Source organism: Macaca thibetana, chromosome 7 (assembly GCF_024542745.1).
Source record: "Macaca thibetana thibetana isolate TM-01 chromosome 7, ASM2454274v1, whole genome shotgun sequence".
NCBI lineage: Eukaryota > Metazoa > Chordata > Mammalia > Primates > Cercopithecidae > Macaca > Macaca thibetana.
Genome location: NC_065584.1, coordinates 152156917 through 152177737, shown reverse-complemented (window position 1 = coordinate 152177737; position 20821 = coordinate 152156917). Strand labels below are relative to the sequence as shown.

At 38.5% G+C, this 20821-nt stretch overlaps 1 protein-coding gene across 7 annotated transcripts in view; it reads right to left on the bottom strand.

The window, feature by feature from the left end:
* The window catches only part of MAP2K5 (mitogen-activated protein kinase kinase 5), a 261654-nt gene that overhangs the window by 222762 nt on the left and 18071 nt on the right, over positions 1 to 20821 (bottom strand). For all 7 annotated transcript variants that reach the window (XM_050796342.1, XM_050796344.1, XM_050796343.1 and 4 more), the window contains exons 3-4: positions 18483 to 18550; positions 1746 to 1815 (exon numbers count right to left, since the gene is read on the bottom strand). In XM_050796342.1, coding sequence (XP_050652299.1) covers positions 1746 to 1815; positions 18483 to 18550 — 138 coding nt within the window. The remainder of the gene's footprint in view (positions 1 to 1745; positions 1816 to 18482; positions 18551 to 20821) is intronic.

Below are 20821 nucleotides of genomic sequence, written 5' to 3'. Positions count from 1 at the left end.
AAATGCTGAGATTACAGGCATGAACTACTGTGCCCTGCCTGGAAGTATATTTCTCCAGGATACTGCAACTAGGGTTTTCTATGGCAGAGCTATAATGTCAGTAGAGAAATTAATAGAAATTTTCAGTTTGTAAAATAGTATTCCTTGTGAAGAAAGAATTTTGAAACTTGCCCAAATTCTCCAGTCACTACAAACATTAAGATATAATCTATCTCCTGGCTGGGCGCGGTGGCTCATACCTGTAATCCCAGCACTCTGGGAGGCCAAGGGATCGGATCACGAGGTCAGAAGATCAAGACCATCCTGGCCAACATGGTGAAACCCTGTCTCTACTAAAAATACAAAAATTAGCTGGGTGTGGTGGCATGAGCCTGTAATCCCAGCTACTCAGAAGGCTGAGGCAGGAGAATCGCTTGAACCAGGGAGTCAGAGGTTGCAGTGAGCCAAGATTGCACCACTGCACTCCAGCCTGGTGGCAGAGCAAGACTCTGTCTCAAACAAACAAAAAAAAATAATTTACATCCTAATCATTGGCCTAATAAACAGAAATAGCAACATTTCTTTCTTTTTTTCTGTTTTGGTGGTTATTCAAGTACAACAGAAGTGGATTAATCACAATCCTTATTTTGAACTATCACTGGCCTTAAATAGCCCAACTGTACTTACTTAGCACTTTAATAAGTTATTAGTAATATACTAAGCACTCCCGATTCTGCTGCCCACACATATGCTAAAAGAGCAATATTATTCTTGAACCCAGATCTTCTTGAGGGTTGGCCAAGCCAGCTGCCTTTGGAGACTTTATCAGTGCAAATAGGAGCCTACTGGTTAATTGAGCCATTCAAACTTCAGAGAGTTACAGGTAATGAAAGTCTAGAATGTTTAATTGGAAAACTCATACCATGATTATTTGTACAGTATCAGTTAACGAAGGTAAGTTTAACTTTTAATTATTTCAATTAAGTTATTTCTAGAAGGGTTACTTAGAGAATTTCCTTATCTGTTCCATTAGTTAGAAAACATGGATTCCAAGTGGGGCAATGTATAACGGGTGAAAGACTTAATGGTTTATATAATTAAACTGTTCTTTTTCACCATTATTCAAATTTTGAGGGAACATTTATACACGGTTGAACAATCATATCTGATACAAGGATAGTACTGCCAAACCTAAAAGGGAAAAAGAAAATTATCTGACCAAGTGATTCACTGAAACTTACTCTCATCAGCTCTTATTTTTGGAGATAATCAAATTTCCATTTGTGAAGAATTTCAACTATTTAGAAAATACCTCCTCAAAAAAACAGACACCAAACATTCCGCCAAAATTTCTCTCCTAACACCTCAGTAAATCTTAGCTTCTGCACTAGCTAAAAGCTTTCTCCTCAATCGCAGCTCTGGCTGCCATCATGAGCCACAGTTTATAAATATCCAGGATTAAAGTTATTCATTTGCCTTGGTTTAGAAACCATGTGGACCCCCAAAGAGTTCTTTAAGCTAATGTAAGCATGTACTTCAAAAACAAAAAACAATCTAGTTAGTTTAATTTACTCTAGTAAATTAGATATTTTATCTGCCATAACTATAATATGGCCTGCAATCCCCATGATAATGAATACTTCTTTTGTTTTTCAAATTAAGAGCTAAACATCATGTTATGTGCATTTAAACCTTTGGAAAACATAACTGTTGATGAAACAGTTTACTGAAATAATCATTGTTGATTAGAATTTGCTCAACATTACCTCTTGGAAATATCTGCAGAGGCTCTATTAACTGTCCATTTACTTGCTGTTCCATTACTGTGGAATAATACTGCAAAGAGATTATAGAAAGAGATTACTCAGTAATGTATGAATACTGGAACAGACACTTAGTGGTTGTTTAATTCACAGTACTTTTGTAAACTGCTGGTATAAACATATCAGCCTTGAGAATACTTTTCCCCTACCGGCACACCAAAATGACTATAGTGAATATTTAGGATTGAAAGTCCAGTATGTTAGCCTTCACCCTGGCATTTATCTTTAAAAGTGTTAAGACTTTATATTAGTATTTAATGTAAATTAAATAATATAAAATATTTGAAAATTATATATATTTAAACAACACATAAAGCATTTTAGTGGAATTTCCCAAATTGCCTCTTGCTCTTTTTCCCTGGATTTTGCAAAGCAAAATGAAGAAACTTCACATTGGGCTTGGACCTACACACCAGTTAATCAAACATTATTCACATTTGTGTATGAAATGCACAGATAATGGAAATCTAAATTACAGAGACTGTGGAAACAGCAAACAAAATATGACCCATCCAAAGATGACAGGATTAACAGGATAAAAAGGTAGCCTAGTTTCAAGCAAACATACCTTTTATGCTTTAGCCTTATAAACACTTTAGTACAGACCAAATTGCACTGTAAAATTCTGCACACAAAAAATAAAGTTCTAAGTGACAAAGCTTTCACACTCCTTAGTAAACACAAATTATTCAGTAGGTTGTACTGTGGTTTGATTACCACTTCTTTCAATATGCTAATTTGTGAGCATATGTCCACCTAACTTGGAGATGGCTTCTGTGCTCTCACATCTTATAATGCTTGACAAATAACAAGTGACGCTCTTGGTGGAAAAATATCCACAATGAAAACTGCTGATTTTATGTTTTGAGGGGCTGTCAAAGAGCAGAACACCCTTTTCATCCTCGCTGTTTCTATATTAAAAACATGTTCATATTATTTAAATACTATATGTTTAGGAAATCTCTCCTTGATTATCATTGTTTCCTGACATTCTTTAAAAGTTTCTTTTTTTAGCAGACATCACATATATCTTCCTATTGCTTTTATGTACATTAAAATTATTACAAGAGCAAGGGTTTTTTTTTTTTTTTTCCTCTTGAAAATAAAGGGGAGCTATAAAATTCCACATCATTTTGGGAATCACAAGTTAATACATCTAAGGCTGTTTGCACTAATAACAAATAAAGTGAAGGTGGATATTGGATAGCTATGGACTGATACAAGTATACCCAGCTCTCCAAAGGGTTTCAAACTGTAAAGGAAGTGATTCTCTCCTTCTATGGACATAAAAATTCATATACATACAGCATAAACATATGAAACATACGCTCTGGAATATACTCTAAGGCAAATGTCTTTCAGGAGATTCTGTTCCTTAAAACCACAGAAATACAGCACTCGCCATTACTCAAACAGTGATGACAAGTAAATGAAATATCAATCATGTAGGCTGTCAACCTTTTGGGACAGCAATAACTGTTAACAAGTAGTCTGGAAAAATTGTCCGAAAATGACTTGTCCTCGGCACACAAGTATTTGAGGTTTCCATGGAAAATTAAGATGCCAGTGGCTATTTGGAACATTGCTCAGGTATTCTTTTTAATGGGAAATTTGCCGGTTATTGATCCACAGCATGTACCCCCTTGCTTCTGGAAGGCTGCAAGCAACTTTCCAATCAGTGGCTGTCAAAAAAATTACTGCCTTTTTGTACTGATACAAGACAACAGCAGTGGTTGTGTTCTCCTATAGTTAATGCTTTTCTTTAATTAACTGCTATGTACAATAGGCTAGTAGTTTCAGTTACTACTTTGCCATTGTCCTAGAAATCAAGACAAATAAAATATCCTTATGCTTTATCTAACAAGTTAATTATAGAGATGTCTAAAACTGGTGCTTGGGGTCAAGTTTGAAAACAAATAACCTCAAATGTAAAGGGTCAGAACAGGTGCAATGCATTTTTTTTCCTACTATAAAACCTTGCATGCATGAAATTGACCTGTTTTCCAGCTTTATTTATTTACCTCACAGAATAAATAAATAAATAAATATGGTTTTCCTTTCATTTTAAGTCTGTTCCAAATCAACTGGCAAGCTATTTACACTTTTATAATCATTGTGAGAATTTTTAACCCATCTATAAACATCTCTCTGTACCATGATTAACAGTCACAGTAATGATGTTGAGTATGCCACTTAACAGTTTCTCTATAGCGAGTAGTTAGGTTGTATTTTTTGTTTTTTATATTTCCTCTAAATCCAAGTGTGTTTTCTCCTGCTGTACTACTGCATTTGATCTGTATCTGTATTAATAGAGACGCTTATGTTCTACATAGCAAAGTAATTCACTATCAAGGACATGCTGTAAAGGGAGGTAATCAAACCCACAGTGTGGGCCCTACACAACTGATCCCTGAGAAACAGCCACCACCAAGGCACTAGGCCTAGAAACTCAGGCTACTGCCTATGGAGCATTCCCCATCAGATAAGGATAAAATGCAGGGCCATGCATGGTACCTCCTGGCACAGGGCAGTCCTGACTGGCCACCAGGTCCATGCTACTCAGTGAGATGAGCAAGGCACCTGAAGGAATCAGAGGGCTCAAACTCAGGAGCTTCATCACTAACTGTTGTCTCCAAGCATGTGACCTCCATGACGAAATGCTCACTGTGCCTCATGTTACTCATTTATAAAATCAAGACAGATCTACCCAGCGGATAGCTGTGAGGCTTACATGGGAAAACAAAGACAGCAACTAATAAACTGCAAAACAAATTGGGATTTTCTTTCTTTTTTTTTTTTTGAGACAGAGTCTTGCTCTGTCACCCAGGCTGGAGTACAGTGGCACAGTCTTGGCTCACTGCAACCTACACCTCCCAGGTTCAAGCTATTCTCCTGCCTCAGCCTCCCAAGTAGCTGGGATTACAGGTGCCCGCCACCATGCCCAGCTAATTTTTGTATTTTTAGTAGGGATGGAGTTTTACTATGTTCGCCAGGTTGGTCTCAAACTCCTGACCTCAGGTGATCCACATGCCTTGGCCTCCCAAAGTGCTGGGATTACAGGCGTGAGCCACCACACACGGGCAGCAAATTGTTTTTAGATCTGAATCTATTAGTGTCATTTCTATATACTCTTCCTTTAAAGGGATTCTCTCCAATTTTGTTCTAAATAGTGATAAAATAAGCAGTAATGACCAAAACCAAAAGAAAAGAAAAAAACAAAGAAACAAACAGCAACGACCAAAAAAACACTCCTAAACCTTGTACACCAAGATACTGAACATAATAGCTTGGACAGAAATGTAACAAAGTAACCTTCATAATATTACTTAAAGTTATCCAAATAACTTCATCTTCAAGTCTATAATCTTATCCTGGCATTTATTAGCCCTAACACAAAACTCTGCACATAGTAGGTGTTTAATAAATATTTACTGATTCAAATGGGGTTGAATTCTGAGTCTGCCATCATTAACTTGTGTAGCCTTCAGGAAGACATTTAACTTTATTAAACATTAGTTTCCTAATATTTACCCTAATATATAGGGTTACGGTGAGGCTCAAAAATTAAACTGCAGCAATAAAATTAGTGAAGGCACTTGGTAAACTATAATGCATTACTAGTTAAGAAATTTAAAAGTACACCTCCTCATATTGAAACAATATTAAGCAAAGTTTCTATCTTAGAAGTGTTCCAGCACTTAAAAGTGCAGAAATAATTATATAGAGTACGAAATATTGTGTTCAAACTGAATACATCAGCAGCAGTTATAAAAAGTGTTTTCTCCTGTTATCCCTTGCATAATACTGCATAAACATGCAGTAACTGCAGCGATAATCAATAAGTTAACTGGGTAAAAGATTAATCAGTTTTGCAATTGCTAATGGAATCTCCAGTACTAGACTCAGATTAGTTTCAGACTCCTTCTGAGCTGTTCTTCAAAATTCTTAAGCCATTTTAATAAGGATGTGACAAAGTTTAGCATAGTTACCAAAAATCTAATTAATTTGAAACAGAGGGCCAGATTCAACAAGGGGATAACAAGTACAATTTTTTGCTTTGTTTTGTTTGCAAGTTTACTACAGTGTTCATATTTGTTATAAACCTAATTCTAATGCTAATGGCACAATTCAATCAATAATTACATTTTTTTCTTCATGGAAATCTGCCATTTTTTTAAAAAACTTGAGTTCTAAAATAGCACAATTTAAGTTTATAAGGCACATATTTTCTATTAAGAAAGAAGTGGGTGCAGTGGCTTATGCCTGTAATCCCAGCACTTTGGAAGGCCAAGGCAGGCAGATCACCTGAGGTCAGGAGTTCGAGACCAGACTGACCAACATGGTGAAACCCTGTCTCTACTAAAAATACAAAAATTACCTGGGTGTGGTGGTGTGCACCTGTAATCCCAGCTACTCAGGAGGCTGAGATAGGAGAATTGTTTGAACCCAGGAGGCGGAGGTTGCAGTGAGCCAAGAGCATGCCACTGCACTCCAGCCTGGGCGACAAGGCAAGACTCCATCTCAAAAAAAAAAAAAAAAAAAAAGAAAGAAAGAAAAAAAGAAGAGAAAACAGAGACAGAGATAGAGACACAGGGAGAGAACTAACCCTCACTCATTGGACACCTATGTGTGTTAGGCTCAGTACTACATATCTACGTTTATTCACTTAGTTTCTTACAATCCTATCCCATTCTGTAAGTATCATCACCTCTATTTAACAGATGAAGCAAATGGTTTATCAGTAAACCAAAAAACAAAGAAAAAAAGTACTCCTTTCATTCTAGGCCATGCCATGCACTCGGGGCATAAAATGTATATTTATTGCTTACAAGTTAAGAGGTAGGTTATCTCATATTTCTCATACCTCAAAACATTTACCTAAATAGGCAGGGTTACCTGGTAGACTGCTGAGCTGGTGAAGAGTTGTGGCTTCGTTCAAACCCTGTGCAGGTTAGGTTATGTCCCCCGATCTTTCAGAGGCTGGCGAAGCAGTGTGAAGACATCTGTGCTGATGGGTGACCTCTGGCTCTTTCTTTGGCAACCCCCCTCCCGCTACCCCCTCCACAGGTTTTCCCACCTCTCCTACTACTCCATTCGGTTTCCTGTAAGTGGTTATTACCCCATTCCTCCTTTAAATGCAGGATTTCCCTCCCTGTTTTTCATTAACCTTCTCATTTTATACTCTCCTTGAGTTACTTCAGCCACTTCAAAGGTTTCAACTACCAGAGGAGTCACTGAGACTAACTATGAGCTGATGAATCACAAATCTTTATTTCCAGCCCATATTTCTCTCCTAAGTTCTGAAACATACCCAGTTGGTTGTGCAGAGCCTCCTCCAATTCAACAGGTCCAAAACTGATTTCCTCTCCTATCTCCTCTCAGACCCTAGTCTTCTGCTGCCTGGGTTTATGGTCTCAGGAAATACCATCACTATGACCCTGTTTCCCAAACCAGAAATCTGGAAGTAATCCAAACCATCTCTCTTCTCTTCTCCCCCATATTCAATCACTAAATTTTATATTATTTATTTATTTTTTTGAGATGGAGTCTCACTCTGTCGCTCAGGCTGGAGTGCAGTGGCGCGATCTCGGCTCACTGCAACCTCCGCCTCCCAGGTTCAAATGATTCTCCTGCCTCAGCCCCCTGAGTAGCTGGGACTACAGGCGCCCACCACCATGCCCAGCTAATTTTTGTATTTTTAGTAGAGATGGGATTTCCCCATGTTGGCCAGGATGGTCTCGATCTCTTGACCTCGTGATTCACTTGCCTCGGCCTCCCAAAGTGCTGGGATTACAGATGTGAGCCACCGCACCAGGCCTTATTTTGTTTTTTGAGACAGAGTCTTGCTCTATCACCCAGGCTGGAGTGCAATGGTGCGATCCTGGCTCAATACAACTTCCGCCTCCTGGGTTCAAGTGATTCTCCTGCCTCAGCCTCCCGAGTAGCTGATACTACAGGTGCCCCCACCATGCCCAGCTAATTTTTGTATTTTTAGTAGAGATGGGGTTTCACCATGTTGGCCAAGCCGGTCTCAAACTCCTGACCTCACGTGATCCACCCACCTTGGCCTCCCAAAGTGCTGGGATTACAGGCGTGTACCACCATGCTGGGCCTACTAAATTTTATTATCTTGAATCCTCCCCACTTCTCAAATCTGTTAACTTCTCATCAGTCCTGTGACCACCATTGTCTTTCACAGGGAACAGGCCCCTAAGTGGCTTCCAAGCTTTATAATTTCTCTACCCCAAGCCACTCTTGAGAAATACTGTTATCAGAAAGGGATCCTTATCCATACCCCAAGAGAGGGTTCTTGGATGTCATACAAGAAAGAATTTGGGGTGATTCTACAAAGTAAAGTGAAAGCAAGTTTATTAAGAAAGTAAAGGAATAAAAGAACGGCTTCACCAATAAATCCAGAGCCGGGTGTTCCCAAAAGTAAGAGGAGGAGCACTAGATAACAAAGCAAAAAACCATATGGAGAAGATGCACTGCACTACAAGAGCTGGTGACACAGGATTGTTCATCTTTGTGTGACTACTGTCTTCCACAAGAAGATATTATTATTTAAAGATATTATCTTTAAAGCAAAACTTAGAATGCTTTTGTTCTTAAGATATCAGGATATCAGGACATTTCCTGGGTCTGTTAAGTCCTGAGTCTGTTTGGTAAACGCTATTAACCTGTTCCCTTAACTCTTAAACACCCTGTAACTAAGAATGCCTGACTTCCAGCAGGTCTCAGCCTCATTTTACCCAGTTTCTATTCAAGATGGAGTCTGATATGGTTTGGATTTGTGTCCCCGCCCACAAATCTCATGTCGAATTGGAGCAGGGGTCCAGTGAGAGATTACTGGATCATGGGGGTGGATTTCCCCCTAGTTGTTCTCATGATAGTGAGTGAATTCTCACGAGATCTGATGGTTTAAAAGTGTGTGGCAACTCACCCACCCGCTACCCAACTGTCTCTCCTGCCACCCTGTGAAGAAGGTACTTGCTTCCCCTTTGTCTTCTGCCATGATTGTAAGTTTCCTGAGGCCTCCCCAGCCATGCAGAACTGTGTCAATTAAACCTCTTTTCTTTATAAATTACCCAGTCTCAAATAGCTCTTATTTATAGCAATGTTGTCAGAGGCATTCGAAGCAGAGCAACTCCATCTTGAGTGAGGGCTAGGAAAAATGAGGCTGGGACTTGCTGGGCTACATTCCCAGGAAGTTAGGTATTCCGAGGCTCTAGATGTTTATGATGAAGGGAACAGATTGATAACGTTTACTAAACACGCCCAGATTCAGGAATGTCCTGATATCCTAATATCTTGAGAACAGAAGCATTCCTAATTTTGCTTTAAACATAATAATATCAGACCAGGCGCGGTGGCTCACATCTGTAATCCCAGCACTTTGGCAGGCCGAGGCAGGCGGATCACAAGGTCAGGAGATTGAGACCAGCCTGGCCAATATGGTGAAACCCTGTCTCTACTAAAAATACAAAACTTAGTTGGGCATGATGGCAGGTGCCTGTAGTCCCAGGTACTCAGGAGGTTGAGGCAAGAGAATCGCTTGAACTTGGAAGGTGAGTTTGCAGTGAGCCGAGATCGCACCACTACACTCCAGCCTAGGCAACAGAGCAAGACTCTGTCTCAAAAAAAAAAAAAAAAAAATTATCAATTCTTGCAAAATATAGTAATTAAGAAAATGAATCCTTTATCACAAACCCTTGTAGCAGAGCACATCTCCCCATGATCCTTTTTTATCCTATACATAAACAAACATCATACCTAGGGTGGGCACATTCATCCTCCTACTTTCAGGAATGTCCTACTCTGTCTATGCAGTGAGTAGCTATTCTTTCACCACTTTACTTTCTTAATAAACTTGCTTTCACTTTGCACTGTGGACTCACCCTGAATTCTTTTTTGCACAAGATCCAAGAACCCTCTCTTCGGGTCTGGATTGGGACCCCTTTCCGGTAACAGTATGAAAACAGACTAATACAGAGTTGCTGTGGCTCAAATGCCTCTGACAATATGAGATATGATCATGTCACTTCCCTGTTCCCTCAAGCTAAGGCCCTCCATGGTCTCACCTACCTTCCTCCCAGCCTCATCTCCCACCCTCTTCCCCGTCACTGTCCATACAGACTGAATCACAGGCAGCTCCTCCTGATTCACCAGGCATTCTTTAAATACACTGTTCTTTCTGCCCCAAACACCCTTCCTAGTCCCCTTGTCCTAACTTACCCCACCTGGACACCGGCCCTCTTCAGGAAGCCTTCTTGGTCCCCAAAGCTAGATTAGACACTTCTTGTGCTCATGGAGCACCTAATGCTGAGGTGTATTATATCATTTATCACTCCGCTTGGTAATTATGAGTTTCCTTGATTTCTCCCACTGAATTCTGTTTCCTTTTTTGTTAATCTCCCTGACTGGACCATGAGCTCCTAGAGGGCATGAACTGTATGCTCACTGCACCCCCACCACCTTGCATAGCACTTGGCCAGAGAACTGCTATCCAATAAACATTTGCTGCATGAAAAAACTGATTGGATGAATGAGGAAACAAACCAGCGAGTGAGTGACCTCAGGCTCCAGCTCTCTATGGACTAGCTGTGTGACCTCAAGAAAGGCACACAATTGTTTATGCCTCTATACCCTCTGCTGTAAAAATGGGGGAAAAAGCCTGCCTTGCTCGTCTTATAGAGATGTTAAGAAGATCAAAATTAAAGGAGCTGGTATATGGGAAACCTTCTTAAAAAGTACCTGAAAAAAAATCTTGAAATAGGAAATGGTGCCTTGAATCTCTCATTTCCAAGTAAGAGTACATAGAAGAAAAACGTTCATAACAATAGGGTGACACAGAAACCACAAAACAAGGCCACTGAGATATCTGGACAAAGTACAGTGGTAGAATTTAACTAACTGGTTTATGGAGATTGAGTCAGTATCCCCTCCCTTCCCCTCAATTACTGCAGTACTATAAATAATAAAGTAAAATGGGTATTGTGGGGAACACTGTTTCTCTTTTGGAAGTGCAACAAGGGCAGGAACCATGCCTTGTATATTTTATTTCCTCTTATGCCAGAGGTATTAACCTGGGATCTATATGGGCTTTAGGAGATCCTTGAAGCTGGTGAAACACTACATTATGTGAATTTTCTGGGGTAAAAAAATAAACAACTTCCCACAGATTTTGAAAAAGGACTATGCCTTTAAAAACTTGAGAAATCACTGCCATATAATGCCTAGCACATTATAGACACTGCACAAATGTTTACAGGAAGAATCCAGAGAGGAACTGATATAGACATAGTAATGACTCTCATTGGTCATACCTTCTAATTTATTCAGCAGCAAGTCTCACGTACAGAGGAAACACCAGGCCTATTTATTACTCTTCCATACATTTATAACAGGACGGTTTCTCAAATCTCTCCTTAGCATGCCTAACAGACAACATAATTGGTACAGTATTCCACTTATAAGGAATACTCATGCTGTCTTTTTCACACTAATGATAAGATTTTCAGATTCCTGTTGTCAATACTGCAAGCATATCCTATTATATGTAGCTCAGTCAGTAATTACAGCAATAATCAATAAACTAACCAACTATTTGCAGTCCATAGTTAATTTATTTGTTTTCCCAGTGAAGAACCCAACAATCTTAACTCTATCAAATGGCTACAAATTCAATTATAACCCTAGGCAGATGTGTCATTAGTTACACCTTCTTTCAATTATTTCTCATACTTTACATTAAGAGGCTTTTCCTTTATGATGCTGACCTCTCACAAAGCACACAACTGCCCCAGTGGTCAAAAATAACATATGAAGCCAATCTATTTTGAATATCAAATTAATAGCTACATTTACTTACCTGGCTTCAGGCTCTGACTCCCTAATAACTCATTGTTCCTGTCATGAGGAGACTACAATGTATACAAGCTCTTCCTTAAGAGACTCGACTGAGGGTCCACATATGGTCACAGATTGATTAGATGATGAGCAAGAAAATCACAATATGAAGGTCAACAGGGACCAACTCTGGGCCCTATTTATAGGCTCATGTTATTGGATGGATGTATTTATTAATGACTTGAAAGTGAAAATGACAGCAAGTTGGGCAAGTTTAATGATAACACCATTTGGATAAAACCGTAGAGGACTTTAAGGAGCTCCAGATAGTCTTAATAGAAGTTTGGGCAGCCAATAGCAGATGAAATTCAAATTGGCTAAGTTTAAGGTAATATGTGTTGGCAGAAGGAGTTTAAATTTGTATTCACCAGGAGGCCCAAAATTTATGGGATCCTCTCAGCTGAAACTTTCAGAGTTATTACCTTGGTTAGCTTGGGGTAGTGTTCACACACTGACCTTTCACCTGATTTTTAGACTGTAGCAATTCTGCTATTCCTCTTAAAGCAGAAGTTTTAACAGTAGCTTCAGGGAACCTGACACTTAAATAAAACAGGACTATGCAGACAGCAAGCCAAATGAGACATTTTGTTATAAATAGGGTAAGCGGAACCCTCCACAGAGATGGAACTGAACTGGGAGTAGAGCCATATAAATGACAAAATGTTGGTGGTCCAAACCTCCTATTCCAGCGGTCCCCAGAGTGTCCCGGTACCACCAAGACCGAGGCCTGCTCATGCTTATCTTTTCCTTTGCATCCAAGAGCCACATAATAAATCCCTTGTTCTGATGCAAACTTGAATATGCTTCTGCTCCCTGCTTCCAAACAGGCTCCAAGATAGATCACAACAGGGGCTAGAAGGGGTCACTACACTTTTATCACTATTTCAAGGGCATCCAAATGTTCCAAACAACACAGAGAAGAGAATTAAAATAATCTGCCTCTGGAAAAAAGTTTTCTTTTTTGACTAGGATAAGAAAAACAAAACAAAAACTTTACTTACAGCTTGGAGCATGTCATTATTTGAGAAAATAAATTTCCAAAACAATTTATTTCCTTCAGTTTCCCTTTCTCATTTTTTTCACCATTTCTCCACCTTGCCTGAATAATATACTATGTGGTCAGTTGTTTGGATAAATTGCATTCAATTAGGGGACTCATTGAAAGCTGAACTGATTTTGCCACCTGCAAAGTTAAGTTCAAAGTTGAACCTATTTACTATGTGGCATGTTTGAAAGCACCATGTGGAAAATGAGCTTCCTAACCTCTTTGCTCTTTAAAGAAAACTTCCTAATAGCTAAGGCCCTGATGCTATTAAATATTCAATTTCTAAATGGACAACAAATTTGGCAAACAAGGTAAAACATAGCCTTGTAGGTAAGGACAAAATCTTTAAACCTTCAGACGCCCACGGAGTTTTTTGTTGTTGTTGTTTTTTGAGATGGAGTCTCACTCTGTCGCCCAGGCTGGAGTGCAGTGGTGCAACCTCGGCTCACTGCAACCTCCGCCTCCCAGGTTCAAGCAATTCTCCCGCCTCAGCCTCCCAAGTAGCTGCCACCACGCCTGACTAATTTTCTGTATTTTTAGTAAAGATGGGGTTTCACAGTGTTAGTCAGGATGGTCACGATCTCTTGACCCTGTGATCTGCCCGCCTCAGCCTCCCAAAGTGCTGGGATTATAGGAGTGAGCCACTGCGCCCGGCCAACAGAGTATTTTTTACATTTCTCTACAAACTCAAGTACAGTGACATTTTGGTAATAAGCATTATTTTTCACACTCAGGAAAAAGTAGTATTTGCAAAGCTGAGCGGGACTATAATAGATACCAAAACAAAACCTTATTTAAAACAACCAGGAGCAAAGAGATTGAGAGTCTATATCCAGGCCTTCCCTTTAATTAGCCATATGACTTCCAACTGATTTCTGAATCTTCTATTCTCTGTGGGCCTCAATGTCCTTATTTATAAAATGAAAGAGTTGAACAAAACCTCTGTGGTTACCTTCTGACTCTACTTGAGTAACTGCATGATTTTAGAGGCAACGTCCAAGTTGTGTATATTAGAATAAAGCCAATCATGTCCCAATTTACAAGGTGCTCCACAGGTGAAAAAATATTTTTCCCTCATAGTACTCAATGTCTAACAAGGTACACTGCGGTCAAATACACCAAAGGGAATACTTACACTTCCCTTAAATACAAGGATTCCTGTATTGAATATAATACAAGGTCTCATAATGGGAGGCATTACAGTAAAATGTATGCCATACTCTTCTGGCAATGTGGGAAAAAATGATATAAAGAGTGAGAATAGACAAAATGATGAAAATTATTTTTGTTAATACTGTGTTCCACTCACACAAGTCTCTCAATATTAAAGAGAACCAGGTGTAATAAATCCCTAGACACAGGATTTAGCAGAAACAAATATAAATCTATTTACAAAAGCAAGATGTATTGGCTGAATTTCTCCATGAAAGGTCACCCAAAAGAAGAGGTTAACAGTAAAACAATCCCCTCCTAGAACTGGGGCTCCATAGAACTACCAGACAACAAACACAAAAAAATGGAAGGAAAAAAGCAGCACGCTATTTTCAGTATTTCTAGAAAATGAGAGGAGGAAACGAGAACAACGACAAAATAATTTAAACTACATTAAGGGAATATTTAATTAGCAATGATCAGGTATTTAGTTTTCAGAATACGTAGGTTGTATTTTTTTTCTAATAAAGCATTTCAAATTCTAATTAAAAAAATACTTTATGGAGGAATTAAAAAGATGCAATAGTGTCAGAGGAAAAGCCATGATCCCAGAAGTGGAATATTCTAACAACATAACTCACAAGAAACTATGCTATAAAAACAGATTGTTGATTAACACAAACTCATAACAAAACGCAGAGCAGCTATCACAATGGTGCTGTAATAACACTTGGCTGCTGAAATCTTTCAATACATTAAATATCTCCTTGGAGACCAAATTACTTTACATTTTCTTAAAAGACAATTTATTATAGCTTTGTTTTCTTCTCATTATCTCTTAAAAATATATCTAATGAAGAAAAGAATACAACTTCTAAATAACTTATATAAAATGGTACTAATGTGTGACAACAGACTTTGGTTTAATATGTTGGTTATTATTTAACAGCACACAACAACCTATTGCCATGACAAATCCTTACCATAATACAATATTCCATGTGTCACATGTATCAAAAACCACTGTATGCCATTATTATGGCACTCATAAAATTAACAGCCTCAGGCTGCTAGCAATTTAAATAATTGATAAGTTTTCAATTAAAAAGGCAACATTTTCAGGTCTAATACAAAAATCTATTTAAATTACTGATAAAAATGTACACTTGTACTGGCCCAAAGCCAGAAAATGCTTGCATCCAAGGGGGAAAAAAATAATTCTTCAAGTTTCAACTCAGAGATGGCAAATTTGTTTTTATTCTTGTGCAGAGATATAGGCTGTTTATTTACTTAACCTTTGTAATCAGCGAAAAAGAATGATTAAAGGACTAAAGGTAAAAGTGCCTCTATTTTTGCTTTCCCACATATGGCTTTTGAAGAAATACTAAGGTGACCACAGATTTACTGAATTCTATATGAAAAACTAAGCTCTTTTGGCTGGGTGCGGTGGCCCATGCCTGTAATCCCAGCACTTTGAAAGGCCAAGGTGAGCAGATCACTTGAAATCAGGAGTTCGAGACCAGCCTGGCCAACATCGCGAAATCCCATCTCTACCAAAAAATACAAAAATTAGCCGGGCGTGGTGGCGGGTGCCTGTAATCCCAGCCACCCGGGAGGCTGAGGCATGAGAATCACTTGAACCCAGCCGAGATCAGGCTACTGCATTGCAGCCTAGGCGAAAGAGTAAGACTTCATCTCATAAACAAAACAAAAAGCTTTTTGTAAAAAACAATAAAAATGTGGTAATGTGTCAGTATCTTCCCTATGCCTTTACACAAAATCCTGACTCAAACTTCAGAGCCAAATTTAAATAACTGATAAGTTTTCAATTAAAAAGGCAACATTTTACAATGTCTACAAAATAAAGACCAATGCAAATTTGTAGGAACATGCTGGTAATTATGAGGACTACCAACCAAAACCGACTGTGAGGTTAGGTCCAAATGGTTCTCCTTAAATTTCAATCATAAGAACCAAGACAGATCAAAATGACAGCCAACCTGGCCAGGTACCTTGGCTCACACCTGTAATTCCAGCACTTTGGGAGGCTGAGGCAGGAGGACCACTTGAGGCCAGGAGTTTGAGACCAACCTGGGCAACAAAGCAAGACCCCACCTCTACAAAAATTTTTTAAAAATTAGCTCATCAATGAGATAGATGACTTCTATTCAGACAAAAAAAAGTGGCTCCCAAGAAATCTCAGAAACTTTTAAACTAAGGACATGTAACGTAAGATTATGTAATCATATTTTCCTACAACACAAAAATAATTAAACACTGTGTTTGAGAAAATAAGCATATGCTGTAAGGAATATATGGTGCAGAAATCACAACTAAGGTATTACATAAACCCAAATTATTCAGAATGTAATAATGATGATGATAGGCCGGGCGCAGTGGCTCACACCTGTAATCCCAGCACTTTGGGAGGCCGAGACAGGTGGATCATGGGGTCAGGAGTTCGAGATCAGCCTGGCCAACATGATGAAACTCCGTCTCCACTAAAAATACAAAAATTAGCCAGGCACGGTGGCAGGTGCCTGTAATCCCAGCTACTCAGGAGGCTGAGGCAGGAGAATTGCTCTAACCCAGGAGACAGAGGTTTCAGTGAGCCAAGATGGCACCACTGCACTCCAGCCTGGGTGACAGAGCAAGACTCCATCTCGGAGAAAAAAAAAATAACAGTGATGACATAAAAAGATCCCGCTACAAATGTGCAAAGAGGAAGGTGGGGGAAGAGACAGTGTAAAACAGTAAATGAGCAACAGCTTGGGCATTAAAAGAAACTGAACTTAAATTCCATATTCACATTCATACTAACTCTAAGACCTTGGGCTTATCTCTTAACCACAGCTTCCTCATCTAAAAATAAGAATGATAATATATGTCTTTCAGAGTGATTATTAAAACTAAAAAAATTAAATACCCCAAGCATTTTGTATATAGCAGTAACTCAGAAATGGAAATCATCATTATTATTATCACTATGATCACACCCACTAACATGTTCAAAAAGCACAGTTTGTAAGACCATACCCAAAAGTACGTATCTTTTGCATGTGGTTAAGTTGAATACATAATGAAAGTATACTGATGTCAGTTCTCTGCAATGCACATATGTGAGAAAATTAGAACCCATCTGTGTGTGTGTGTGTTTTCTAAATATAAGCATGTCACACTCTCAGGAGAGTTAGCCAATCTATCAATACTAGTGCTAGACCTTTCCAGCAGACAATCCTACTCTGCCTTTCAAGGTACTGACGAGCCCAGCTCTAAATTCTCAGTATACAAAGACTCTCACATAAGTTAATGGGAAGTCAATGGGAAATTGACTTTTCCTATTCTGTGCTGGTTGGAATGCAACGCTCCGTTAATCATCCTATCCTTCTTGTTCTCTATCCTCCTACCCTAAATTAAAACTATTGGCGGAAACCCATACAGATAGTTCACAGTTTTCATTATAATGAAACAATATCATGGCTGAAGTTGAAGTCTATCAAAAACCTACAACCTAACTGTTGACTAAGATTAGGGTCTCAATGAAAAGTAAGAGCCCTGATTCCATCATTTCCACATGATTCCAAATGATTTCATCATTTGCATTTGTATAGAACTTTTAACTTTTCAAAGGGCTTTCACATCTATTCTCCCATTTGATCATTACAATGGCCCTGTGCAGTATAAAGGACAAGTATTATTATCCACAACTGACAGATGAGGCAACTACAGCACTGAAAGGTTAAGTGATTTGCCTAGGGCCAAGAAACCACAGAAGAGCTAAGGTCTCCTGACTTCTACTACAATGCTCTTTCTACCAGACCACTGGAAAAGGTTTTGTAAACAGATTACAGACTCAGATATAATAAAACAAAACTTGAGAGGAAGGCTCAAATCAAGACTCAGGTAACCTATGTCTCCTCATGATAGCTGAATTTTTCAAGCTCAGTATTGAAGCTTTAGAAATATGCCCTTTTCTCTTGTTTACTTCAGTATCAGACAACTGTTAACGCAGATTTTCAGTAAAATTTTAAACACAAAAGAAAAGTCATTTCAGAATATATTCAGATCACTTTGATTCAGTAAGTAACCTTGTAGTTCATTTTCGGTGGGAGTACTATGGGTAGTGCATAAATAACCAAGAGTACATCTTTAAATCGTGTATCCATATTAAGCCTGCAGCTACATTGTAACTATAGTCTGGAAGGGTGAGAGAGATCTCCAGTTGAAAGTAGATTTTGAAAAATTTTTTAGAGCCCAGGGGTTCATTTTTAATGAGCCGTTACTTTAAGTACTGCATAAAAAATACAGGAAATTGATAGTCCATTTAGTCTGCACGATACCTAATGCAAAAGTCATTAAGATGCATTATTCTTAATGTTTATGATATGATCAGTAAGTGTCTTTTGAAAATAATGCCCTTAACTTTCACATATGGAAATCCTTGAAACCTTTACCTATTATATAGAAAAATGTATGACAACTGTGATTTATTTACGTCTTCACTATACCCAAGAAACAGCATCCTCAATCACATTAACATTTTAAAAAATAGTCCTCATTTGTAGTACACTTACATATGACAGCATTGCCTTCATTTCCTCATCACTTCTCACCGTAATTCGATCACCATCTTCATCTTCATCTGTTTAAAAGCAACATAATGCAAATGAGAAGGTGTGCATTTGTTTAATGCACAAAGGGAACATAATACAAACAGTTTATTACAACGTGATATTCTAACCCTCAACACCACATTTTGAGGGGATGTTGACATTATTAGTTTGTTGTTTTGTTTTCCATTTGGAGTACGATCAGAATCTCAATATAAAACTTTCTTTTAGGGATAGCAGAAAATTAAAATATTGCTCATGTCATTCACAACATATATCTAGGTTAAAGTAAATATAACTGGAGTATGACAAAACAGGTTTGGTTAGGGGAACTAAAAACCAAAGAGAGGCCAGTCTTGTTCCACTATCCGTACTTTTTAAATCTCCCGAACGGCACCATACCCTGATTTCTCCATTCTTCCTCTCTCCCAGGCAATCTATCATGTCACAACAGCATGATAAAAATGGCTAACACTTATTGAACACTACTATACATGAAGCACTGTGATCTATGCTTCATAGGCAATACCTCCTTGAAAACCTCATAACAAACCTACGACATGAACATCATTATTATTATTCTCTTTCCACAGAAGAACCTAGGCCTAGTGCAAGGTTAACTTGTAAAGCAGCTCTAATACAGGTCTCTCTATCCCATTCTATTTAGCAGCTCTTTTTCTGAACAGTTTCACTTGTTTTGCATACTCTCCAGCCATAGTAAGCTTCAAATGCTATTCATGCTATTTTGAAATAATTTAAGTCTTAAGGCTGGAGGACAAGACTTCACAAACTACATAACCAGAATGTGTACATTTGAGTAAGTATTATCAGAGGTCACATCTAGAAATAATGTACTTATTTCATGATACTTCTCTTATTCAAAGTAGTTTTTGAAATATATTTTCAAAACTGCTTTAAAAACCTGAAGATAGACTATGTGAGAATATTAAATCTCATTTTTAACCCAAAATGAAATTGTTGGCCTGATCTGCCAAGCATGTCTAAGAATCTGCCAAGCATGTCTATGGCTATTTCTAAATATATAGTTAACTATTCATCCTTCTATAAAGATTTGTGAACAGTGAGGACAGCCTACGTAGTAGACTGTAAATGCACAGTTGAAAGAAATGCCAAAAACATCCTGAGCAATGTACACAGCCTCCCAAGGGGACAACTTGGAAGGGGCAGGCTCTCGGTAGGATGCCTCAGTTCTAGTGTGCTTGTTAACATTCAGAATTATTATTATTTTTGTTCACTCTTGAGCATATAATTGCTGATTTGATCACATAGAAAGACTGTTCTGATCCCAGGCCTGGAGACCCTCAGACAAATCTCTCATCATGAAGAGAATAAGCTTGCACAACATGCTCAGGGGACACTTACTGAAAGTACAGAGGGAGTTCAGTTCAACAAAGGGCTCTTCCCCTACCACATGTCAGTGGGTCTTCCCTCCTGTCCGGCTGTAGTTCCAAGGATATCCCCCTGCTTGGTGACAAGGCTATGGGGACCCTAGGAGGAAGCTTGTGTTCTTTCACAATTAACCTATTTTCAAGCAAAATACTTTCTCTCTTTATCTCTTCAGTGGCCAACAGCAATCTGATAGCATGATAGAAACCAGCACTTGGACCAGTCCTGTTCAGTGACCCACAGCTCTCACTCAGGTTTTCTTTCCAAACATTTGTTTCTGGATCCTGGTTCACTGCTGCAGAGTTCCCCAACTCAATGTGAGTTGGCATCATCAAGATCACACTATCTAAATCTAGGAGAGTCATTACCAGTATTCTGCTATCAAGAGTTGCCTCTTTTCAGAGTAAAAGGCATACACTGGTCACTTTCAGTAACGAAGAAGGCACAGTCCTGAGAGATGTTGCACACATAAAGAACTTTATAGGAATCTAGCACCTTTTCTTTCATTTTTTCACTTTAGATACAGAATCTCTAGGGCCAAATTGGGGGAGAAATGCCATTCTAGCTGTAGAAAGAGAAGAAAGGAGTCTCTCTATATATAGGTTCTAGAAACTAATATTTTCAAGGTTAAGGTGAAAGTTTTCTTAAAAACTCAGGAGACAGGAAAAAACAGAGTACAAACGATATAATGTTACATATCACCACACATGAAAGCACTTTACATTTTTGCTTTAAAACCAGGTCAAATTCTCTTTAAATGTAGGCTAAACTGATTTGTTCTTTACGAAGTCCTGAACTTGGCATAAAAACAATTTCCAGCCTGAATAAAGTAGTTTTTTAAATAAATCTCATTTCTGCAACTAAGCTAGCTATAGAGATGATGGTTAAAAAGAGAC